The 27,502-nt window shown below is 36.5% G+C and overlaps 1 protein-coding gene across 9 annotated transcripts in view; it reads right to left on the bottom strand.

Annotated features, from left to right (window-relative positions):
* Positions 1-27,502, bottom strand: part of ULK4 (unc-51 like kinase 4) — a 499,972-nt gene that overhangs the window by 378,043 nt on the left and 94,427 nt on the right. For all 9 annotated transcript variants that reach the window (XR_011496460.1, XR_011496461.1, XM_044754392.2 and 6 more), the window contains 2 exons: positions 24,002-24,163; positions 14,490-14,672 (listed from right to left, as the gene is read on the bottom strand). Coding sequence is in view for 7 of the 9 variants with exons in the window: in XM_044754392.2 (XP_044610327.2) it covers positions 14,490-14,672; positions 24,002-24,163 (345 nt within the window). In the remaining 2 variants the exon portion in view is untranslated. The remainder of the gene's footprint in view (positions 1-14,489; positions 14,673-24,001; positions 24,164-27,502) is intronic.

Below are 27,502 nucleotides of genomic sequence, written 5' to 3'. Positions count from 1 at the left end.
CCCAATTACAGATCTGTGAGCAAAATAAATCATCGTTCTTGTTTAAGCCACTACATTTTGAAGTAGTTTGTTACAGAGCAAGAGATAAGTAAAACATAGCTTGAGTATATAACGAAAGAGGAAAATATTCCAGGCATAAAAAATGTTTCGTACAGCAACAGTCATAATTTTAAAACACAGAAATGCCCACAAATAATTGATGATGAGGTCTATTATATTTCTTCTTGATGGAATGTTATGCAGTCATTACTAAGAAACTTGCAAGACTAAAATAATGTGTTTACGATTTTGAGTGAAACAAACTATAACAAATACCAAAAATAAAAATTGTGCAACAGATTTGTTTGTAACACAGGACCTCCGAGTCCCTTAAGAAGATGCAGTACGTTACACACTACAATTTTGGGTCTAAGCCTAAGAGCAACTTGCACCCTAAATAAATTCTCATTTAGTCATTTCAGAAAAACTGAATGAACAGTACTGACTTGACTCCCTACAACTAATTGCCCAGGGCTCCATATTTAATCTTGAGCAACATGCACCACACCTCTAGAACAGTATTAATCTTACAACACTCGAAGAGGGAAGATTACAGGCTGCAGGCAAAGACTTAGTGCCAAGGGTGAATAATCAAAATTACCTTTAGAGACAAAAAATGACCTCAGGTCACTTCAGTTTGCAATCCACTATGCATTCAGCTTTGATTTAAATTCATCTTGCCATGCAGCTCAACATTCCTAAATTTTACATGTAGAGAAAAAAAGCACAAGCTGTTGGGGCTGGTCCATGGCCAAGTGGTTAAGTCCACGCGCTCCACTGCAGGCGGCCCAGTGTTTCGTTGGTTCAAATCCTGGGCACGGACATGGCACTGCTCATCAAACCATGCTGAGGCAGCGTCCCACATGCCACAACTAGAAGGACCCACAATGAAGAATATACAACTATGTACCGGGGGACTTTGGGGAGAAAAAGGAAAAAAATTAAATCTTAAAAAAAAAAAAAAAAAGCATAAGCTGTTTAGGTCTATAACCCAAACCACAGCACAACAAGTTTATGTCCAACATTCAAATGGCACTTGGTGTTGATTTCAGAATGGACATATCTATGTTACAAAAAGATGATATGATAAAATATTCAAAATGTTAGGAATTTGTCCTAACATACGAAGCCTCCATCATAAACAAAACTATATCTTTATCAAAAGCAAGCAAAAGGATAAAACCTCACTCTAGTACATATCATAAAGACAAAATTATTAGATGAATAAAAAATAATGATGATGAAGAGAACTTAAAATTATCTCTTGCAAATCTCAAGAGATAAAACTGATCTATTTCAATCAGCTGTCACAGGTAAAAATCAATGAGTACGGCCTGCCCATCAACTGATAATAGCCTCAAGGAAAAACAATGAGAAATCGTGTGGATAACTACAATGACACAATTTTCGTGTTTAATATTGATGGAAATGAAAAATGTACTGATTAAATTTAAAATTGTTTTTGGATTACACTTTCCTTAGAGATGTTCAGCCAAGTATATACGTAAAATGTCTCTTACAGCACACATTTATGAATGCAGACAGACTAGAAACACGACAATACAAACTCATGATCTGATAATATGCATAATTACCATATTTTAAATGCTTGATTAGCAAGCATTAAGTCAGTATGTCTAGTGACCCTGTGAGAAAAAAAACCTGAGTAGACTTAGCATTCAAATTTTTCAAAATTATACATGCATGAAATTTCATAGTGATCCTCCATAGTACTTCCAAATAGCACAGAGATCTGCAGCTTCTGGTTTATTATTAATCTCTGTTGTGCTACTTGGTCAAAACACTAAATCTGAAGCAACGGCTTCAGTCAAGCTAGACTGCTAAAGTAAAAACGGACAGTGGGTATTGTCAAAATTAATAAGTAAAGCAAAAAATTTAAAAGGCAGTATCTCTAGTCAGTTACACTCAGAAGGCAGTTGTCTTACCAGTGAGCATGAACAAACTCACCTGTGAAATTCAGTATGGCTTTAAAAATTAATGTTTAAACCTTTAAGTGACCCCCAAAGCATATGAAATCCACAGTATGCATTACTGATTATCCAGCTACGAAGTACATTCAAGGTTGCATACCTTAGGAAAAACATAACAGCGGCAGATGTTTGATTCTAGGTAACCTGAGTTGATGTGAGTTTTCTAAGCTCAATTAATTGAAATACAGCAGAGTAGGGCTCTACGAGTTTTATATGCTTTCGATTTTCTAACATCAAGAATCTGGCCCTGAGTTTTTAATGTAAGCTTTTTTTAAATCACACCAGTGATTTCTTTACAAAGCAAGACTAGCTTATTGCAATTTTTATATATTATTCTCCCCTCTCCCTGTGTGCATTTAAATACATATATGTGTGTAGATAGCTAGCTAGCTAGCTAGAGGGATGTTACTGCAGGTTTAGAATGATATACTATCACCCTTATGCTCATTAATTGGCCTTAGCTTATTCAAACATTTCCTGTTTGTCTGAATCTTATTCTCTGACAGATTTCACTAAATAAAAGAACCAAAGTCTTTATAAACGTCAACCCAAAACACAGATCACAGCCCAAAAGACCAAGAAAAAGAAACAAGAAGCCTACACAAAAACCATGGCCAATCGGCCAATTTCATGAGTATACCACAAGATCCACTGTTAAATTCCTCAAATATTCCACGAAAATAACACACCTCTTCCCTCAGAGCACTCTTCCCACCACAGAATAAGTTTCTTAATGTTACAGAGTGCAAGATTGTCATTGAAAGTTGTGTAATTCACATGTGTAATTTATTGACTGATACTTCCTGAATCACAAGGTGGGACGGAGGCTTGGGAGACTTTTAGAAGGGGAATATTAAGTTGTTTTTGAAAGTTGATCTTTTAAAAAAAATCAAAATTAACTTCAAATTTTCCCCTAAACTAAACAGGTATGCCTCAAATCATTCATGAAGACCTGTAGACTGAAAGAAGGTGACTAATTAAGTGATTTTTATAAAGACAGAAAAAAAGGGATAATGACACTCTTTCTTATATCTTAAACAAGGGATACTCCAGCTAATAATATAGTCTGCATAGCCCACATCATGGCTCCTTTGCAGGCCTACAATCACACTCTATCTTTGTCCATCATAAAATTCCAGACTACTAATCTGCTAGAATATTTCCATTAAAATATATGTGGTATGGGGCCAGCCCCGTGGCCAAGTGGTTAAGTTCACATGCTCCGCTTTGGTGGCCCAGGGTTTCACCAGTTCGGATCCTGGGCACAGACATGGCACCACCCATCAGGCCATGCTGAGGCAGCATCCCACATACTACAACTAGAAGGACCCACAACTAGACTATGCAACTATGTACTCGGGGTACTTGGGGAGAAAAAGCAGGGGGGGGGTGGGGAAAGAAGATTGGCAACAGTTGGTAGCTCAGGTGTCAATCTTTAAAAAAAAAAATGTGTGTGTGCGCACGCGCGCACGTGTGTGTGTGTGTATATATATATATATATATATATACATATGGTAATGTTCAAAGTTAGTGGGTTTAATAATCCATACTATCCTCAATGAGGGATAGAGTTCCTAAAATTCAGTATATTCTGGGTCTTTTTCTAAGCTTTAAGAAGAAATAAGAAAAAAATACATGTTAGTGTTTCTACCTTCAAATGCATTTCTAAAGAATAAAAGGAAGCTTAGGATACAAATGATGTCAAAACTCAATAAATGTAAACTAAAAATTAATGCATTTTCATCTTTAATAATATTGTTAATAAACACCAGAATTTCTGAAATGTGAACTATTCCACTTCAAAGAAATTCCACAAATGAATACCTATGAGATGTTACACTGCTTTTCATTTCAAACCACACTGCATAGGGGTAAAAACTATCCAGTTTTCTGGTAGGTAGACTATAATACCTAATGTCATCACCACAACCACCAAACACACACACTCAAATCTCAAAGAAAAAACCGTTGAAACTTCCACAAAGATCACAAATTTCAAAAGTGAGGTAAGGAAAAAGTGTAAATTATAATTTGAGTGGTATAATATGAATCCTTTTACTTAAATTATGAAAAATTTCAAGGATACAGAAAAGTAGAGTGACTTTAAAAAGTCCATTTAACTTTATCATCTCTTAATTTTTATTTATTTATTTATTTATTCTGGTGAGGAAGATCGGCCCTGAGCTAACATCTGTTGCCAATCTTCCTCTTCTCTTGATTGAGGAAGATTAGCCCTGAGCTAACATCTGTGTCAGTCTTCCTCTACTTTTTTGTATGCAGGACACCACCACAGCATGACTTGATGAGTGGTGTGTAGGTCCATGCCTGGGAATCAAATCCACAAAGCTAAGGCCTGCTAAAGTGGAGTAGGCGAACTTAACCACTATGCCACCAGGCTGGCCCCTAGTTCATTTATTTTTAACTGCTGTATAATGTTCCACCATACAGATATATTGCAATCTAATAATCCAATCTCTTATTGGTTGACTTACATGTTTCTATGTACACATGTACAAGGACATATTCCTAACAGAAATATTTATTGCTATGCTATGTGCATCTTCAACTTTACTGGAGATTATGAAATTGCACTCCAAATTGATTATACCACTTTACCTAGGAGAGTTTCCACTGGTCCATATCTTTGTCAACAATCCTTACTGTCAGACTTACATTTCTGCCAATCTGAAGTGTATGAAATAGTACTCATTTTAACTTTGATTTTATTTATTAACATTCAGTTAGAGCATCTTTTTCTGAGACTACTGACCATTCCAGTTTCTTCTTCCAGGAAGTAACTCTTCACATCCTTTGTCCATTTTGCCTTGTCATTTCCTTTTTATTTGTGGGCTATTTTTCATATGCTGGATACTAATCCTGAAGAAAACTTTCCTAACAACAAGGTCACAAAGATAGCCAGTTAAATTTTCTCTTAAATTTTTTTCAAGTTTTCCATTTCACATTTTAGTCTTACAATGTAAGAAAACAGATCTAACACCCAAACATCTGTCAATAGCAGACTGATTGAATGAAACATGGTATATCCATAACTATGAAGTACTGTAAAAAAAAAAAAAAAAGGATGGAGACCATATCTATAAATGTCTGTGAAGTGATCTCAGATATAGTATTAAGTAAAAAAAGCAGAGTGCAAAATGCTGAAGGCTACTGTTTAATCTAAGAGAAGGAGAGAATATTATAGCATCCACTAGAGGTCTTTTTAGAGTCAACTAAATATACTGATTCAAAAGACTACCACAGATCACATTGTCTACCAGTTTGCTCAGGAGCTGGAGCTCGCTGGCAAGGCAGCATCAGATGTTCCTGTCCAGCAGGAAGTCCTCAAAGTCCAGGCAGCATACAGCTCAGGGGCAGTGAAAAGAGAGCCACACTGGGTGGTATGGGTGCCACCTTGGCTTAGGAGCTTCATACCCCACAGGAACCAGTATCACTTAGAAAAATTCCAGAGGCATAGCTTTCAGAGTTTTCAGAGACAAGAGTCACTGCACTTGGGAAGCCCAGAGTGGTTTCTACCAGGTATTTAATTAATATCCTCCCAGCCCAGATGTCATTTACCATTCAGGGATCATTTTTACCACAATCAGTGCTGCTTGCTAACATAGATAACAGGTTGCTCTTATCAGGATTCCAGACACACTGAGATGGAAAATCAACTGAAAGTCAAATTCACAGAAGAACAAAGGGTTTTCTTAACCCTTCACCCATAGATAAATATAGATAGGTAGAAAAACAGAGAGAGGCTGGAGTGTGGGGGCAGGTAGATAGGATGAGATAAAAAGATATACATAATATAAGACAAGTAACACATAAATGTTTATAGAGATCAATACATAAATATGGATTTATATATAAAGAGAGAGATAAATAGAGATAGAACGATATAGGGAGAGAGACATAGTTGCTTACATTCGATTACTTTTTAAAAATAGAAGATAAGGGGCTGGCCCCGTGGCCGAGTGGTTGGGTTCACACGCTCCACTGAAGGTGGCCCAGTGTTTCGTTGGTTCGAATCCTGGGCGCGGACATGGCACTGCTCATCAAACCACGCTGAGGCAGCGTCCCACATGCCACAACTAGAAGGACCCACAACGAAGAATATACAACTATGTACCGGGGGGCTTTGGGAGAAAAAGAAAAAAAATAAAATCTTAAAAAAAAAAAATAGAAGATAAAACAAGAACTCTAATAAAAATGTTTACACTCAATGGGTAAAGAAGGGAACAGAGTGGAGGGGGTAGAGATGGAAAGCCAACTTTTCTGAATCTGATTCTTTGTAAATTGACTTTGGAACCATGTTAAACATTTTACATGATTATAAAACAAATTAAATCAAAATTTTAAAAAGCTATACCCCAAAATCAAAAAGAAAATGACACCTAAATGTAAATCATCTTGGTAGTTTAACAAGACAAAAAAGGATTATTTGAAAAAAATTTACAACATATTAATCTGACTGCACATCTAGCTGAAAATACCCTAAGTACTAAAACTGCAAAAAAATCACAAGTTGTATTCAGGAATCATAATGTTATTAATATTGGTGTTATTCTGAAACTATTAAATAAAATACTATAAAACAAACAAGAAATTATGTTAATGTCATAAGAAACCAAGATTTTCAATTTAAGAGAAAAAGAATACTAATATAAGTTAAGTAAAATAATGAAATTGGAAATACCACTATAAACAGTTAACTTTTTAAGAAGATATTTCTTATTTCTATCTATTGAAAAGGTCAAGAAATAAGAATCAACCCAGTAGCAAGGAGTACTCCTATCAGATTGTGGTCTCTAAGTAATACTTCCCACTAAGGAAGCAGGGCTCTTTGGAAAAATAAGTGATTCCAGATCCAGAGCAGAAAATGTACAAAATAAGCCTGGAACATATGGTTATATCAGAGAACAAGAAAGCAAAGACTATTGGAGTCATTACAAAATGACCCAGGAGGCAACTTATAGAGCCTTCCACTGACTAAAGAAGGGACAATCCAAGTAGTAAAAAGTATAATATCTACAATAGAAACACATTAAAATATTAAAATCTGTGAGTTCACAAGGAAACTAGAACCATCAATCCTAAAAGTACAAATCTTTGGAGACCGCTAGGGAACCAGTTAATTATTCTGAAAACCAGTAAATAAGTGAATCAAGCATTTATCCTGCCTTTGCAATGTAAACTGTAGCTCAGGGTAACCAAACAGTCGATAAAGTAAGAGTTCTTTTCTGTAGAGTAATTTCAATTAATAAAGATAGAATGATAAAATTAGAATATCAATATATTTTATTCCATAATAAAATAATATACCTGACCAATTATCACTGATGGCTGATAAAACCATTAAGTAGAAAGCTGATGGGGAAATTTACAATCAGTGGATTTGACTGAAACTGTCTGAAGCAACTGCTCACTCTTTTTATCAGAAAAGGGAGAGACAAGTAATTATTATGCGTCTTCTATAATGAAAAACACACACCACCAATGGAGCAGCTTTGAAAAAAAATCAAATTTGAATCTGATCAAACTTGCAAACCTACCAGTTTACAAGAAATACAGGAGCAACATGTGAAAGGACACCATACTGTCTATGTTGTTTGCTAGATTCAATTAACAAAATCCAAATGTAGGAAAGTCTATTTTCCTGAACAAATTCATTTCAAGGACTAAAAAAAAGATATAACAGAATCTATACATTTAAAGAGAATTAAGAGATAAATCAACCTGAAATAGAAAGGAGATACATAGACCTTGATTTGGTCCTAATTCAGACAAACAATCCAGAAAATAATCATTTATGAGACAGTCAAGGAAATGTGAATCTTGACTCGATATTAAGAATTTATTATTTGGTATTTAATGATATTGTGAATATATTTATTTTAAAGGAGTACTGATGTTCTAGAAACACATATGAAATAATTACAAAGGATAGGACGTCTGGGTTTTGCTTCAAAATAATTCAGAGGGAAGAGGAGTGCGTATAAAAGAAACACAGTGAAGAGGGAGTATAGACAAAACGAGATTGGCCATGCACTGAAAACTGATGACGACGGGCATATGGAGAGCCTTATATTGTTCTCTCAATGTTTTTCAGGTCTGAAACTTCTTATTGAACATACACCCACACACACTTGTGTCCTTTGTTAACCCAGGCTGCCACCCCACTACTCTCACCGTAGGCCTTGTCATTTTCATATCATCTTCATTATTAGTTTCTGGATATTTCTATCAAGTTCAGTTTTTTCTTTGCAAGGACTACGCAGCATTTCTAAGTTTTTTATAGTGAGAGGGTTTGTAAGATATCTACTCAGCCATATTAGTAGAAAAAGGTATCCATTTAGATTTTGTTCTTGTTCTGTTCAGATTTTCTAAATTGCATGAATAGTCACCTTCCACCAGACAGCCTGATATCAGAAGACATAGAAGACTTTGTAACTAGCATGATTTCTGGGCCAAAATGACAGAGGCACAACTTTCAACAACTCAGAAGCAACTTACTATGGTTCACTAATTTAAAAAAACAGAGATTATGGAAAACAGAAAAACATAATTTACCACGTGACCTCTAAGTAATCTGGCTGAAATTTTTAAAGATAGAAAAGTAAATCAAAAGAAATGATGGAATTTTAACCATGCATTTAATACTGCTCTAAACCAAAATATTTTGGCATATGTGAAAGATATATAATCAGGGTGCAATGGTATCACGGTTTTTACTGGCACTGTATCTATTTACAAACATATACTTAACCACAGTGTTATATATAAACTATGAAGCAAAAAGGACTTATTAAAAATGAGACTAACCTAGCAATTATATTTAAAAGTTTATCCTAAAAGAATAATTAAGGACGTCCATGTAAAAGGATTTAGCCGTAAGAATGTTCTCCTGGCAAAACCATGGAAATTCTTAAATGTGTAACAGTGAACTGCTGGTATAAATTATGATACCATCTTATGATGGAATGTTATTACCCTTTAAAAATCATACTGAAGAGTTTTATTGACTTAGACACACATTCCTAACACATCACTGAATAGGAAAAATATGGATCACCAGACAATATACAGTTGATCCAATTTCTGTAAAAAAAAATTCTAATAGCATGCATGTAGCAGCACAGAGTATATGTGAATTATGTGTATGTGTGTATGTGTACATATATATATATGCACAATAAACATGAATTTGAAAAGTATATATCAAAATTTTTACAGAGATTACCTCAGGGAGGTAAGCACTCCACTTGAGTTGTTTGCATTCTATATCCCACATATTCTGAATTTTCAATATTAATCATGTAAACCCTAAAATTCATGTGGTAAAAATCAAACTAGATTAGCACTAGCTACTTTAAGTTTCTAGACATTATAATTAAGGAAAATTGCAGTGAATTCATCCAACATCTTTTTCCCCCACTAAACAGCAGGAAACAACATTTATGAACTCCCAAACTCCTCCAGCCCTAGACCCTGAAGGATATTTGTAGGACACATTAACAGCTTGGAAGAACCAGAAAAATAAAACTACAAAGTAAATCAGGAATTAAAAAAAAAGAAAAATAGCTTATAGGGCAAAGATGAGTAAATAAATTCACACCTAACCTACAAAGCTTTCTTACACCTGGTCACGCCTTCTAGAAGCCTCTTGTTCATAGCCACTCAAGCATGTGAATTGTGAAAAGGTCACCTATTCCCTACATCTAGCAGTGATGCAAGAATTACATATAAAATATTGTCTACCCCGTGGTTCAAAAAGGTATGCTGTTAAGGGCGGGGATGCGAAAAGGGTTTGTCTCTTTTTGTTTTGTCCAATTTCTCCAATTACTGCAATATGCAGAACACAATTTATAACTCAAGAGAGTCCCCTGTCACTATGGCTGCGATCACTCATTTTTCACATCACAGTGTATAGATATAACACTTGTTTTGGATAAAGGAATCTTCTGGCATTTTGCATATCTACAGGCAAGCAGATCCTTTCAAAGATGATGACCAAAATAAATCATGCAGCATTGATGCACATGGCTGCTTGGTAACGGTCACCCAGGGACACTGATACCCACACAGAGCTAATGCAGGTGATAGTGTGAACTGAACAAATTCCTTCAATACATCCATATCCATTCAAGAATATGAGCGTGATTCAGAAGGGACCACTACTACCATCTAGTTAATCGAGTTTAAGAAAACTTAGCTACAGTTACTATTTCAAATGGAGAATCAGAGAGATTAATTACTACCTGCAAATAACTATGAAAACATGAAGTATGCTGCTAATTAAATAATCTTAAACTCTAAGTTTTATTATTATAGAAATATAGCATGTGTCTTCAATGAGTGCTGGCTAAATTACAAGTAAATGGCACTCTCATCATCTACTTTTCTAGACAACAGTCTGGCATTATTTATGCAGAGTCCTCTAAACGTGGATAACACCTGTGGTAATCTATTAGGGGTGGACACAGAGATGTATGTAACGGGAATTTCACTGCATCAGAGTAAGTAGAAACCAAAAAGGAGAGGCAAACAGTTCAATAGCAGGGGAGAGTTAAACTGCTGCAGGGTCACAAAAGGAAAAATTATATAATAATTTATTAAATGGTCTTGGAAAATATTTAATGACCTAGTACCAGATTCAGGAAAACAGCCAAGAGGCATCAACACATTCTGATCTTAATTTTATGAATGTGTGCACAAAATACACAGACACACAGACAAAAGACTAAAAAAAGAGAAATCTAACATATTAACAGTACTTATCTCTGGCTAGTGAGATTACAGCTGATTTTGTTTTCTTCTTTAGCTTCTTCTTAGTTTTCTGCAGTAAATAGCAATTTCTTTTATTTAAAAAGAATGGCATAGACCTCTTTTGGGGGACTGAATTTCAATTAAAAAGACCATGATATACAGGCATCGGTTGTCCCAAAGAGAAGAACATATGCAGTTCTTGCTCTCTGCCCAACAGGAGGCAGTAAACCTTGTATTTGCTCCTGGGTTCCTTCCACTTCCACTCATTCTAACCTATCAACAACCAAAGAGTTGAACAAAACTTCAACTTAGCAATAATAAAGTTGGTAACTCTGTCCCTGAAACACATATGTAGATACAAATACATGCATTTTTCTTTAAGTAAAACAATATCCACGTCCTCTGCCAGTACAGCATCAGAAGGGGTCTACTAAAACAGAAGATTTTAAATAAAATCCAGAATCTTAAAACATAACACACAAAATGTTTAATGGGTATAGAGTTTTAGTGTTGTAAGATGAAAAAGTTCCGGAGATGTGTTTCACACTGGCCCTAAGGAAGGCCAATATCACAACTCTACACCATCCAAGTCTTCTTCCTACTTCTCAGCCTCTTCCCATGTCCCTTCCACCCTGTTTGCTCTGCTCCAGCTCCACTGGCCTTCCTTCTCCTCCCAGATCTCCCTATGATCTCTCTCACCTCAGGGAAGCTCAACTACAAAGTTCTTCCCCCAGAGCTTCACATAGTGAGCTCCTCCTTGTCATTCAGGGCTCAGCTGGAATGTCACCCACTTAGAGAGGCCTTCCTGGACTTCTCCCTGGCTACTGATGTCTGGTTGCACTCACTGCACACTGCCTGATGCAGACACTCTACACATTACCCTGTTTAATGGTCTTCAGCGCACTAACATTATCCAAAATTATTCTGTTTCCTTTTTTATTGTCTGACATGAGTATTAGCTCTAGCACTTACACCCTCTATGAACTTGACAAAATTACTCAACACACTATGTCTCATCTGTGAATAATACAGGGTTGCAAGGCACTAAGTGTCTGGCCCATAGTAAATGTTCAATAAACAGTAAATCTTTTAAATTAATAAAAAATAGAACCTTACATTTTAAATGAGAATTCATGATATATTACTGAGCTGCCATAGAGACACTGTAAAAATTATAGGACAAGAGAGAATAGATTCACTTTTCCTTACTCCTCCCACTAAGTACAACTTAGAACCCTGGACACTATACATAAAATAAACATAAGAAGACTCTGAAAGATGGACAGAAGAAAGCAGAATGGTTAGGAACCTCGGCGTCTGAGGATCAACATGTCAATGAGTTGGCTGAGTTTTCTTTTTGCCTCAGATATCCCAGATTGGGTTCTGGATAATCCAGGAGCCTAGAAACAGCAACGGGCACACATACACAAATACGTAAGAAAAATCAGCTCGCTCAAGCCAAAGGACCAAGAAAGGGGCAGCCCAGAAAGACTGAAAACTTTCAGACAACAGCTACACTACTCCAGACAAACACCATGGAAAAACCATGGCCCCATCCCCAACAGCAAAGGGCAAGTGGACAGCCTAGACTCCTACCCTCATGTGACTGTCACAAGGCATCCCAAAACCACCCCCTGCCGGGGTGATATCAGAAAAGACCAAGTGGAGAGCTGGGACTTTCATCGCAACCTGGCAATAACAAGGCATCCTCGCCCTCAGCGTGGTATCGGTAGAGACCATATGGGAAGCCCGGCCCTCCATCCATATATAGCACTAACAAGGTGCTCCTCCCTCTCCCTGTCGGGACGCATCAGAGAAGGCAGGTGGGAAGCCTGCACCTTTACCACTTTCCAACAGGAAGGAGGCACCCACCCCCACCCCACCAGTGTCAGTGAGGCAGTACGAGGAGCCCTCCCCTCTACCAGCCAATGGGGCATCAGACAAGGCCTAGTAGAAAGCCTGGACCCCCACTCCCACCCAGCAGTAAGGAGAGGCTCTTCCACACCCCAGGGATGACAACAGAAGTCCACCTGGGAACCTGGACTTCCACCCAAAGCTGGCAGAAACCAGGTAGCTCTCCTTCCTCTGCCAGTTCAGCATCAGAAGAGGTCTACTAAAACAGAAGATTTTAAACAAAATCCAGAGTCTTAAAGAGATCTGTTTCACAACAATGTGAATATACTCAGTAGTACTAATAATATATTTTCTGTTTTTTTGTCACAATAAAAAAATTTTTAAGTACCTATACTAATCAAAAGATTACTTATCATTCAACACATCTAATTGTTCAATCACTCATTTCTTTTTTTTTTTGACGAAGATTAGCCCTGAGCTAACATCTGCTGCCAATCCTCCTCTTTTTGCTGAGGAAGACTGGCCCTGAGCTAACATCAAGTGGAACTTTTTCTAACACAATGTAACAACATTTAATGACATGGAAATTTTAATAGCAAAAATTAGATATACAGACAGTTAGAAAAAATATTTTCTCTGGGGCTCAAACTTCTTAACAGAATCTAAATCAGACTAACTAGAGTAAGGAAAGAAGTGGTTTACTCTCCATTTTGACTTTCACAGATCAAGTTTACCATGTACACATGACAACTATTAATAATAATTATTGAAATTTTAACTTTTATTATAAAAAACAAAATTTAACATGTTACACTTAAGACAGAAGAACCATGGCAAAGACTGTGTTCAAGTGGTTCCATTCTACACTTCCTAGCAGTGGTACCTTCACCCTGTTCTACAAAACTCCAATTTGACACGTTTCTCCCTCCAACAAAAGGATAACTGGTCCAATAAGTTTAAAGAACGTTGCACACGACATTCCCCTCAAGAAGATTCATAATACACAGGAGCATATGAAAAACTGGGAAAGGTTGTACAAGTGAAAATATCTCTTTAACCTTGACTCATTACTTCCAAATGTATATATAACCGTGGCCCACCTTTTTCACCTCACTGAACACTAATATTCCAGGGCAGGGCTTTCCAAACCATAAAGTTCAAACAAATCACCTAGAGATATCACTAAAAGGCAGATTCTGAGTCAGCAGGTCTGGGGCGGGGCCTGAGAGATGCTCCTGGCCCAGGGATCACACTTCAGCAGGCGGCTAGAGAAGACACTTTGAGGAAGGCTACAACAGAGACTTCTTTACAGCTGTGCAGTTTTGTGACATGAATTTAATACTTACAAACTGTACCATACATAAAATAAAGGAATACCAAAGGATTAGAAGGGCACTAAACTGAACACAGGAGAAGGGAGCTCTGAAGGTGATTTCTATCAGGAGAGTATTAGATGAGAAAAGGAATAAAACTGAGAGTAAGCAGACAATATAAAGGGATCCCTCCCCGAGGAAGGCAAAGGATATGGGAAAAGAGATGGGGGCTGAGGAGGAGGACACATAAGAAGTACTAGCATATAGAAAGGACTCATAAATTTTCTAACTTTTCATTACTAAAATGGGATAAGCAGGCAGAGCCATTTACTGGATTCCTATTTTAATCACTAAAAGATTCTTACATCTTCAAATGAATAGCCTGTGGTATAGAGGTTTGGCAAAGTTCAAAAAGGCCTCTTGAGATGAAAAATAAATTCTACAGAGATGATATTGCTTGTTGAACCACTAAAATTGCAGGAGAAAACAATTTTTCGAGTAATAGTTGAAAGTTAAGTCAAACCTTTTCTTGGATTAGTCTCTGCAGATGAATCCCACAGGACAACATAGCAGTGAATAAGGTCAACATGTACTGCTGAACTTTGCAGATGGCAGAGGCCAGGGAGTTTATTACTGAGTTCAGTCCCACTTTCTCAATAACATTCTGGAAGGCAGTTGGAGAATGGCGAGTGATTCTACACAAGGCCTGCAGAGACAGGAGAACAGATCTGTCAGACAGCTCGAAGTACATTAACTATGCCCCAGAAAGACAACACACGCTCCTGTGTAAAGAAGGTGCTTACCTTGCTCCTTCGTTACTTATTCTGGCATATGAAAGTTGGAAAACTTCAACACATTTAAAAACAAAACAATAAATCCAGCTGCCAATAAAAACTAAAGCTATTTTATAACCTTAGAGAATCTTACAATAATAATCATATAAATTATGATGGGAAACTAAATGATAAAGTTATAAGTATATATAGAAAAACTTCCCTTTAAGTAACAAGAAACATTATTAAGTGTCTTCCTTGTGCAGACACCAAGATAAGGGCTAAAAAACAAGATAGTCATGAAAGTAAATATCTAACATTTGTTTTTAGTATGTGAAGAACACTATCTGAGAATTTCTGAAGACTATCTCATTTAATTCTCCCATATAAGAATGGTATTATTATTAATCCCATTTTATAGATGATAAAACTAAGGCAGAAAATATTTAAGTAACTTGCCCAAAAGACATATAGCTAGTGAGCGGCAAAGCTAGAATTCAAACTGAAGTAATCACAATGCTGAGTTTTTCCTAAATTGCTCATAGACTATTAGAGATGAAACCTGTACTTAATAAACTAATAGAATTTAGTAACTGCTGTAATAGAAGAGGGCACAATTAATTATGCTTGGAAAGGCAAGAAAAATGCCTGAAAAATGGGCATATGCAAACCAATAAATATATACTGTTTCCTAAAACCAAAAAGTGTCCCTTTCCTCGTGGAACTGATTATCATATAGGATACTTATTCCAAGTCTTGTCTTAATAATCACCAACAAATGAAAACAGGATCTCAAAGAGATAGCTGCACTCCCACATTCACTGCAACATTATTCACAGCCAAGCCATGGAAACAACTTAAGTGTGCACCCATCAACAAATGAATGGACAAAGATGATGTGTTGTATATATACAATGGAATATTATTCTCATGCATGAGAAAGATGGAAATCCTGCCATGTGAGATAACATGGATGGACTTTGAGGGCATTATGCTAAGTGAAATAAGCCAGACAGAGAGAAAGACAAATACTGTATGATCTCACCTATATGTGGAATCTAAAAAAACAACCAAATTCATTTAAAAAGAGATCAGATTTACCGTTGCCAGAAGCAGATGGTAGATAGCCTGGAGGCATGGGGAGATATTGGTTAAAGACTACAAACTTCCAGTTTAAGTTCTGGGACTCTAACGTAAAGCATGGTGATTATAGTTAATGATATTGTAATATATACTTCAAAGTTACTAAGAGAGAACATCTTAAATGTTCTCACCACAAAAGAGAAATGGTAGTTATGTGACATGATGGAAATGTTAGCTAACAGTATGGTAGTAATGATTTTGCAATATACAAGTGTATCAAATCAACACATTGTACACCTTAAACTTACACAATGTTATATGTCAATTATATCTCAATAAAGCTAGAAAAAAAAATAATAATCATTGACTCTACTTCAAACATGTATCAGGGATTTGTATTCATTTACAGATAGCCATATCAGAATGAAGTTCCATGGTATAATTAAACTCTAATTTGGACACCTTTCAAGTAACATTTCAGTCTCTCTTCTTTCTTCCAAGGGAGTTATAGATGCATAAATTAGACATAATGGTTTAAAACTATGAAAGTAGGGTACTTCAAGTCTAAAGTCCAAATTGTGTAAGTTTCAGTAAAAATAGGAATATGGAAAATGAAGTCACTAAAAACAAACCTGGTTCTGGAACTAAGTTTCAAAAATTCATTTGTAAAGAATCTAAGAAAATTGCTGTTTATGAAATCAAAATAGAATTGTTTCATTATTTTTTAACCCAAGGATTAAAAAATAGAACATTTTAGGTCCAGCCCAGAAGGTCTATTGGTTACAGTTCGGCATGCTCCACCTCAGCAGGGCAGGCTCGGTTCCTGGGCCTGGAACCATACTGCTCGTCTGTCAGTGGCCATGCTGTGGTGGCAGCTCACATTAAAAAAAAAGGAAGATTGGCAACAGATTTAGCTCAGGGTGAATCTTCCTCAGAAAAAAAGAACATTTAAAGTAAAGTCCCTAAAGGTCAAGCTACAACCTGCATTTTTCAAGCAAATTAAGGGTTTTCCCAATGTAACTTCAACACAAGTGAACAGTCTCATCAGAAAAACTGACTATCAATGTAAAATACCAACCCAATCACAATACGGACATTTCTTGATAAAATCTGTCCACACTAATTCTAAATTTATTCAAAGCAATATGAGGGCAACTGGTATGTCTTGTCTTCAGAATGCTCTCAAAAACCTAACAGACATTCCACTCTGAAAAGCTCATGCAGAAAAGCACCTTTACCTGGTCACTTCTGGGTATCAAACAAGGTTGAGAGATTTGTGGAGGCTTAACAACACTTAGTGCCTGTAATTTCTGAATCAAAAAAATCAGATCTCAAGTGTGATCTTCCATGATTTGGTTTTGAAATATTTACTTACTAAAATAGATTTTGAGACTACATTTAAAACTGGAAAGAATAGTTCCAGTTCAAAATTCACCTCAAAATTTGGTCCAAAAGGAACATTGTGGGAGTGTTTCTCTACTTGCTAGACTGGTGCTGCCTGATTCATGAATCATTTAAGAAAGCCAATTAGATCTTCAAATTAAAAAGAACATTGTCTTACCTCCAGAATTTCTCACACTCTATTTAATAAAAGCAATTTGTAAGAAATAGACTAATTCACATGTGAAGCCTGCCTATCTGTAAGAAACACGAACAGAATCACCAAGAAACAAGAAGTTTAGGAAGGTAACATCAGCATCATGGTGCAGTGAAGTTGCCCAGGACTCTCTCTCCTCCAACAAACAACAAAAAGTGACATCCACACTCCGGCAAAAGACATCCTAAGAACACAAAAACCTCGGAGAGACACACAGCCACACAATGGAGGGAGGAGAGGCTGGAGGCCCCTCCAGAGCAGCTGGATTGGGCTAAGAGAGAACTTCACTCCCTCCACTAAAGACTGTGATCGCTGCCACGGAAGGATCCATGAGAGAAGGAGTGGGAGAGGGATTGCTCATTCTCAGGATCACCCAGGACTCCCTAGAACCCTTGTATCCTCAAGAGAAGCCCTCTAACAGGGCAAAAGCTTTCACATGAATAGATAGAAGGGCTGATTGAGAAATCCCAGAGTGCACACAGGTGAAAGCACCACTACCCTGACCGGCCCCACACCATCTCATCTGGAGGCAGAAGTGGATCAAAATATGCAGCTCTCGACCCCCACCCAGTGGCAATAGGCTGTAACTGCCACTGAATAATATCAGAATGAGAAAGAGCCAACCTTCCAACATCAGACACTACATCAAATCACCAGACCAGAAAGAAAGAGACAAGCACCCAGAACTCAGTCCTGAGGACACAGAACTATGTGAAATAAACGACAATGGATTCAAAATAGCTATCATCGAAAAACTCAACCAGGTAAAAGAGAATGTAGAGAAACAATTCAACGAGTTCAGGAGCTACTTCACAAAAAAGATTGAAACTGTAAAGAAGAATCAATCAGAAATATTAGAGAGGAAACACACAATGGAAGAGATAAAACAAACCACAGATTCCCTGAATGCTCGAGTGGACATCATAGAGGAGTGTATCAGCATAATTGAAGACATGTTGAAATGCTCCAGATAGAGAAGGAGACAGAACTAAGACTAAAAAGAAGTGAAGGAAGTCTCCAAGAAATATCCAACTCAATGAGGAAATGCGATGTAAGAGTTATAGGTATACAAGAAGGTAAAGAGAAGGAGAATGGAGCAGAAAGTGTGTTCAAAGAAATAATAGGAGAGAATTTCCCAAATCTAGAGAATGAGAGGGAAATATGTGTGGAAGAAGCTTCCAAATCTCCTCGTAAAAAGACCTACTGCAAGGCATATAGTAGTAAAATTGGCGAAAATGAATGACAAAAAAAGAATACTCATGGCAGCAAGGCAAAAGAAAACAACCTACAACAGAATCCCTAACAGGCTTTCAGTGGATTTCTCTAAGACACAAGCTAGAAGAGAATGGAACAACATAGTCATAACTTGAAAAGGCAAAAATCTTCAGCCAAGAATACTCTATCCAGCAAAAATGCCCTTCACATATGAGGGAGAAATTAAATCTTTCCCAGAAAAACAAAAGCTAAGGGACTTCATAGCCACAAGACCTCCCCAAGAAGGCCTTCATACCTGAAAAAAGAAAAAAAGGGAGAAAGGGGTCAAAACACACAGAGTAAGGAGATAAATAGGTAGACAGAATCAGAACAGGATAACAAATATTCAACTATAGCCTTAGGCTAAAGGGAAGGAAAACACCAAAAACAAAGACAATCTTGTCACTTTAACCACAAACTGACAACACAAGTTGGAATAAGATATGAGAAAAACAACTTAGGAGAGGAGGAAGAGGAAAGGGACTGAATCAGTTTAGACTAAGGAAATAAGAGAGATCAGAAAATGGATTATCTTATACACAAGATTCTGAATACAAACCCCAGGGTAACCACTCAACAAAAAAGCAGAACAGAGACACAAAAAATAAATAAGGAAAAAATAAAGAAATACATCATAACAAACGACATAATTCAACGGGTAGACCAAAACACACAGGACGAGAAAACAGAAAATGCAGGAGAACCTGAAAACCAGTGATATAATGACAGCATAGAGCCCTCATACATCAATACTCACCCTAAACGTAAATGGATTGAATTTTCCAATAAAAAGACATAAAGTGGCGAGATGGATTAAAAACCAAGACCCAACACCTTGCTGCCTCCAGGAAACACATCTCAGCTCCAATGACAAACACAGGCTCAGAGTGAAGGGGTGGAAGACAATACTCCAAGCAATGGCAAACAAGAGAAAGCAGGTGTCACGATACTTATATCAGACAAAGTAGACTTCAAGATAAGACAGGTAAAGAGAGACAAAGAGGGGCAGTATATAATGATCAAAGAGACCTTCCATCAAGGGGAAATAACACTTATAAATATCTATGCACCCAACAGAAGAGCATCAAAGTTCATAAAGCAACTATTAAACCCAAAAGAAGATATTAAAAATAACACAATAATAGTAGGGGACCTCAACACCTCACTCACATCAATGGATACATCATCTCGACAGAAAATCAACAAGGAGACAGTGGAATTAAATGAAAAGCTAAAACAGTAGGACTTAATAGACATATATCGAAGACTCCATGCAAAAACAGCAGAATACACATTCTTCTCAAGTGCAGACAGAACACTCTCAAGGATAGACCATATGTTGGGAAACAAGGCAAGCCTCTATAAATTTTTAAAAAACTGAAATAACAACAAGCATCTTCTCCAATCATAACGCTATAAAGCTAGAAATTAATTACAAGAAAAAAGCTGACAAAGGGACAAAGATGTGGAGACTAAACAATATGCTATTGAACAAGCAATGGATCATTGAAGAAATTAAAGAAGAAATCAAAAAATATCTGGAGACAAATGAAAAAGATAATATGCCATACCAACTCATTTGGGATACACCAAAAGCTGTATTAAGAGGGAAATTCGTCACAATACAGGCACACCTTAAGAAACAAGAAAAATCCCAAATAAACAATCTCAAATTACACCTAACTGAATTAGAGAAAGCCCAAAGTCAGCAAAAGGAGAGGAATAATAAAAATCAGAGCAGAAATAAATGCTATTGAAACAAAAAAGGCAGAAGAAAGGATCAATGAAACAAAGAGCTGGTTCTTCGAGAAGTTAAATAAAATTCACAAACCCCTGGCCAGACTTACAAAGAAAAAAAGAGGAAATTCAAATAAACAAAATCAGAAAAGCAAGAGGAGAAATAACAACAGACCCCACAGAAATACAATGGATTATAAGAGAATATTACGAAAAACTATACGCCAACAAAATGGATAACCTAGAGGAAATGAATAAATTCTTAGACTCTTACAATCTCCCAAAGCTAAGTCAAGAAGAAACAGACAATCTGAACAGACCGATCACAACGAAAGAGATTGAAACAGCAATCAAAAGCATCCCAAAATATAAAATCCCAGGACCAGATGGCTTTCCTGGGGAATTCTACCAAACTTTCAGAGAGGATTTAATACCTATACTTTTCAAGCTATTCAAAATAATTAGGGAGGACGGAACACTTCCTAATACATTCTACAAGGCCAACATCACTCTGATACCTAAGCCTGACAAGGACAGCACAAAAAAGGAGAACTACAGGTCAATATCTCTGACGAACATAGATGCAAAAATTCCCAAGATGGGGCCAGCCCCATGGCCGACTGGTTAAGTTCACACGCTCCACTTCGGGGGCCCAGGATTCAGATCCTGGGCGCAGACATGGCACTGCTCATTAGGCCATGTGGAGGCAGCATCCCACATATCACAACTAGAGGGACCCACAGCTAAAATATACAACTATGTACTGGGGGGATTTGGAGAGAAAAAAGCAGGGGAAAAAAAAAGAAGATTGGCAACAGTTGTCAGCTCACGTGCCAATCTTTAAAAAAAACAAAAAAAATTTAACAACAACAAAAGAAATTCTCAACAAAATTTTGACCACCTGAATTCAGCAATGCATCCAAAGGATCATACATCATGATCAAGTGGGATTCATACCAGGGACACAGGGATGGTTCAACACCCGCAAATCAAACAACATGATACATCACATCAACAAATTGAGGAACAAAAACCACATGATCATCTCAACAGATGCAGAGACAGCATTTGACAAGATACAACAGCCATTTATAATAAAAACTCTGAACAAAATGGGGATAGAAGGAAATTACCTCAACATAATAAAGGCTATATATGACAAACCCACAGCCAACATCATACTCAATGGGCAAAAACTGAGCGCTATCCCCCTGAAAACAGGAACGAGACAAGGATGCCCTCTAGCACCACTCTTATTCAACATAGTACTGGAGGTTTTGGCCAGAGCAATTAGGCAAGAAAAAGGAATAAAAGGAATCCAAATAGGGAGGGGAGAAGTGAAACTCTAGCTGTTTGTAGACAACATGATCTTATATATAGAAGACCCCAAAGAATCCATCGGAAAACTTTTAGAAATAATCAACAACTACAGCAAACCTGCAGGGAATAAAATCTACTTACACAAATCAGTAGCATTTCTATACTCTAATAATGAAGTAACAGAAAAAGAAATCAAGAACACAATACCATTGACAGTCACAACAAACAGAATAAGACACCTCGGGGTGAATTTAACTTAGGAAGTGAAAGACCTATACAACGAAAACTACAAGATTTTCCTGAAAGAAATGGATGACGACATAAAGAGATGGAAAGATTCCATGCACACGGATTGGAAGAATAAACATAGTTAAAATGTCCATTCTACCTAAAGCAATCTACAGATTCAACACTATCCCAATCAGAATCCCAATGACATTCTTTACAGAAATAGAACAAAGAATCCTAAAATTCATATGGGGCAACAAAAGACCCCGAATCGCTAAAGCAATCCTGAGAAAAAAGAACAAAGCTGGAGGCATCACAATCCCTGACTTCAAAACATACTACAAACCTACAGTAATCAAAACAGCACAGTACTGGTACAAAAACAGGTGCACAGATCAATGAAAGAGAAATAAAACCACACATCTATGCACAGCTAATCTTCAACAAAGGAGCTGAGGGCATACAATGGAAAAAAGAAATGGTGCTTCAACAAATGGTGCTGGGAAAACTGGATAGCCACATGTAAAAGAATGAAAATTGACCGTTCTTTTTCACCATTCACAAAAATAAACTCAAAATGGATCAAAGACCTAAAGGTAAGATCTGAAACCATAAGGCTTCTAGAAGAAAATATAGGCAGTACACTCTTTGACATCAGTATTAAAAGGATCTTTTTGGACACCATGTCTTCTCAGACAAGGGAAACAATAGAAACAATAAACAAATGGGACTTCATTAGACTAAAAAGCTTCTTCAAGGCAAGGGAAAACAGGATTGAAACAAAAAAACAATGCATCAATTGGGAAAAAATATTTGCAAGTTATATATCCGATAAAGGATTAATCTCCATGCTATATAAAGAACTCACACAACTCAACAACAAAAAATCAAACAACCCAATCAAAAAATGGGCAGGGGACATGAACAGACATTTCTCAAAAGAGGGTTTTTCGTGATTTTGAGATCATGTGGTTCCTGAAGCAGATGGATGTGTGTGATGGATGCTATATAACCTTTGCTTAATGATATTCAGTGAGGAGGACTGTTAGCCCTTGATCTTCAAAATTACATAGGTAAATATTAGAATTGAAAAATATCCAAAAATATCCACAGGATTTAGCAACATGAAGGTCATTAGACATCTTAGCAAGATCAGCTTCAGTGGCATTTTAAGAACAGATACCAGATTGGGTTGAAGAGGGAACAGGCCAGAAAGGAGTGACAGTTTGTGGCAATAACTCTGCAAAGAAGTAATGCTGTGAAGGGGGATATGCATTTTCTTTGGGAGGTACAGGGGAAAGTCATTTACTGAGGATGCAAGAGGAAAACGTGGGACTGGAGGTTTAAGGAAAGAGGACAAGTTATGAAACTGCCACAGTGAGAAGTGCAAGAATGAGCAGGTGAGAGAAATACAGTGAGGCTACCATATAAGGCTGAGAGTATGATGAGGTTGGTGATCAAAAAGAGTATTTAAATAAATCACAGGAAAAGGGGTTGTATTTGTTCAACAGACTATTAAATTGATACAATCATGTTAACACATCTTCACACATAATTATCCTTTACACCAAGTCATTATAACCACGTGAGCAAAGTAGCAGACAATCGATTAAAATAGAAAACCTGCAAAACCACAGATGCCTAAACATTAAAATGAATTCATTAGAACCACATGATAAACTCATTTAACACAAAATCTGAAAGAGGGAACTAACAGGAAAAGTCAGGGAATGCTAAAAATAAACCAACCCAAATTCTGCACCCTATTCACTGCCAGTTTTCCACTATACCTCCAAATAGTTTTTGAAACCATAATGTCACGGTCCCACAAGGTTCTACTGGAATTTTCTGACAGTCCCAAGGTTTCCCAGCCCCAGTTTTGAAAATTCTGCTTTAGGAGAAAATCAAGTTATTGTTCTCACCTACCATTACTCTGAGATTTGTTTCCTACCTATCCAATTAAATTGACTATTTCTGGCACAGTTCTTCAAACTTGGTGTTTAAATATACCCAGATATATGCCCAAAAGATGCTCCATCTTACCGATATTGCTGTTATCCTAAGAGAATCCACAGTGGAATGTCTGAATAGGTACCACAAAACAGGTCCAATTTCTCCTGTAATAAAGCCCTGGGCCTGAGCAGAAAAGGTAGTGCAGACATTTTCAATAATCTTTGCTGCCATGTGATTCACAACACGTTCTTCCTAGAGGATGAGAGAGAGCAAAGAACAAGAAGATTAAAAGGGTGTTATTTAGTATGAGAGATATATACACGTAATTTCTTCATAACAATTGCAAATAAAGGTCTGATACCAATAGTGTATCATCTGCCCATGGATGTGCTAGGTATTTAAGGAAGTGTGATCATTCTTTGAGGCTACTATGAAACTATTACAAATAATCATTTAATCACTAAACCTAGTACAACAATTTTAATGGTTTAATAAAAATTAAAAGGCTGAAATAATCTGGAAAATACACAATATAAGCATAACATAAAAATCGGAAGATAATTTTAAAATCATAAGGAGCAGGCAGAACAATCCACAGAAATCACTCATGGATAGGAATAATTACTCCAAGAATCAGCCAAAGACCACCTAAATACATCAAGGGCATCCAGGAAAGTCCTAAGAAAGGTATTGCCTCAGTGGTGTGATCAAATTAACCCTAAAGGCTATTCTGGGTCATCCCAACAATGCTTAAAAGCTAACCTCAAAAAGGATCAAACTATTTCCAGGTAACTTAAATGAGTCCAAGAAAAAGCATCAAAGTTCTTAAAAGAAAACAAAAAACTCCAGCACTCAACAATATAAAACCACAATGTCTGAAATCCAATTAAATATTACCACACATGCAAAGAAGCAGGAAAATACGACTCATAAGAAGAAAATTCAATCAATAGAAATGACACAGATGACAGAAGTAGAAGAAAAATATGTTAAAATGGCTATTATAAATATAGTGCATATATTCAAGGTAGAGGAAAGCATAAGAATGATAAGGAGAGAAACAGAAGATATAAAATTGACCCAAACCAAAATGCCAGAGATTATGTCTTATATGAAAAATACATTAAATTGGATTAATAGATTAGACTGTAGATTAAATGATGAGTGAACCTGCAGACATGGCAATTAGCAACAAACAGTATCCAAAATAAAAACAAAAGGAAATAAAGTTGAAAAAAAAATGGAACAGAGCATCAGTGAACTACAGGACAACTTCAAATGACCAAAATGTATGTGTAGTAAGAATCCCAAAAGGGTGTATGTGGGGGAGGAGGGCAGAAAAAATACTTGTTCAAAGAAATACTGGCTGAAAAATTTTCAAATTCATGAAAATTAATAACTCTAGATCTAAGAAATTCAATGAATACAAGCAGAAGAAACAAAGAAAAATCACACCGACGCACATCATAATCAAACTGCTAAAAACCAGTAATAAAGCGAAACTTTTAAAAGCAGCTAGAGTAAAAAGACATTTTTTTTTTAAGATTGGCACCTGAGCTAATATCTGTTGCCAACCTTCTCTTTTTTTTTTCCTTCTTCTTCTCCCCAAAGCCCCCCGGTACCTAGTCATATGTTTTAGTTGTAGGTCCTTCTGTTTGTGCTATGTGGGACGCTGCCTCAGCCTGGCCTGATGAGCGGTGCCATGTCCACGCCCAGGATCCAAACCTGCAAAACCTTGGGCCACCAAAGTGGAGTATGCTAACTTAACCATTTGGCCACAGGGCCAGCCCCAAAAAGACACATTATGAAAGAGAAACAAAGATAAGTAAGACAGGAGACTTATCATCAGAAACAATGCAAACCAGAAGACAGCAGAGCGGAATCTTTAAAGTATCAAAAGAAAAAGAAAAAAGATAACTGACAATCTACACATCTATACCCAACAACATGTTTCAAAAACAAAGGTAAAGGTGAAGGAAATAGAGTACGAATTTTCAACTATAAGGCGAATAACGTCTGAGGATCTAATGTAAAACACTGTGACAATAGTTGATAACACTGTATTGTATTATAAACTTGAAATTTGCTAAAATAATAGAATTTAAGTGTTGTCACTCAAAAAGGGCAGGGGGAGTTATACGTTAAGTGACTGATGTGTTAATTAACTCAATGGGGGAATCCTTTCAAAATGTATACATATATCAAATCATCAGTTTACACACTTTAAATATCTTACAATTTTATTTGTCAATGATACCTCAATGCTGAAAAACAAAGCAAAAAAAATATGCAGAAGTAAAATGTACAACAATAATAGAAAAGCTAGAAGAGGAGTATAAGATGCATTCTGGTGAAAGGTTCTTATATAGAGTTCTTATATATTATATATGTCTATATATAATTACTTGAATGTCAATTGTGATAAATTGGAGGTATATACCGTCATCCCTCAGTATCCACAGGGGATTGGTTCCAAGACTCCTCACAGATACCAAAATCTATGGATGCTGAAGTCTCTTACATGAAATGGTATAGTATTTGCATATAACCTACACACATCCACCAGTATACTTTAAATCATCTCTAGACTACTTATAGTACCTAATACAATGTAAATAACTATTACACTGTATTGTTTAGAGAATAATGACAAGAAAAAAAGTCTGTACATGTTCAGTACAGATGCAACCATTATAGGCCTTTCGATGGTAGTTGACTGAATCCGCAGATGTGTAACCCATGGATATGAAAGACCAATTGTACTATAAAGAAAAAAAGTACAATAAGCCAATAAAAGAGAGGAAATGCAATCATTAAAAAGTCAATTAATCCAAAAGAAGGTAGGAAAAGAGAAAAGGAAACGAAAAAAAAGACGGACAAATAGAACAAAAATTGCAAGGTGGTAGATTTAAACCCAACTATTTCAAGAGTCACACTAAACACAAGGTCTAAACACATTAATTAAAAGGCAGAGATTCTCAAATTAGATTTTTTTAATAAGCAAGACACTACAGGCTGTCTCCTAGAAACGCTCATAAATTCACAGATAGGTTAAAAGTAAAAGAAAGAACAAAGATATACCATGCTAACATAAATCAAAAGAAAGCCAGAGTGGCTATGCTACTTCAGAAAAGCAGATTTCAGAGCAAAGAATATGTCCAGGGATAATGGTCATTTCATAATGATAAAAGAGTCATTCAACAAGAGGATATAACAATCGTAAATAGTTATGCGCCTAATAACAAAACTTCAAAATACCTAAAGCAAAAATCGATAAAATTGAGAGAATAAATAGACAAATGCACAATTTTAGTTGGGGAATTCAATATGCTTTCTCAATAACTGACAGAACAAGTGGCCAGAAAGTCAGTAAGGATAACACCATCAACCAACTTGACATCCATAGAACACCCCACTCAACAAAAGTAGAATACACATTCTTTCAAGATCACATGAAACATCACCATGTTAGACTATATTCTGGACCATAAAACACATCTCAGAAAACTTTATACTCACAAATTAATTTGAGATGAATCACAAACCTAAATGCAAAAGTTAGAACCCAAAACCTTCTAGAAGAGATTATAA

This window comes from Equus asinus, chromosome 21 (assembly GCF_041296235.1).
Source record: "Equus asinus isolate D_3611 breed Donkey chromosome 21, EquAss-T2T_v2, whole genome shotgun sequence".
Classification (NCBI taxonomy): Eukaryota; Metazoa; Chordata; class Mammalia; order Perissodactyla; family Equidae; genus Equus; species Equus asinus.
This window is presented reverse-complemented; position numbering and strand designations above follow the sequence as displayed.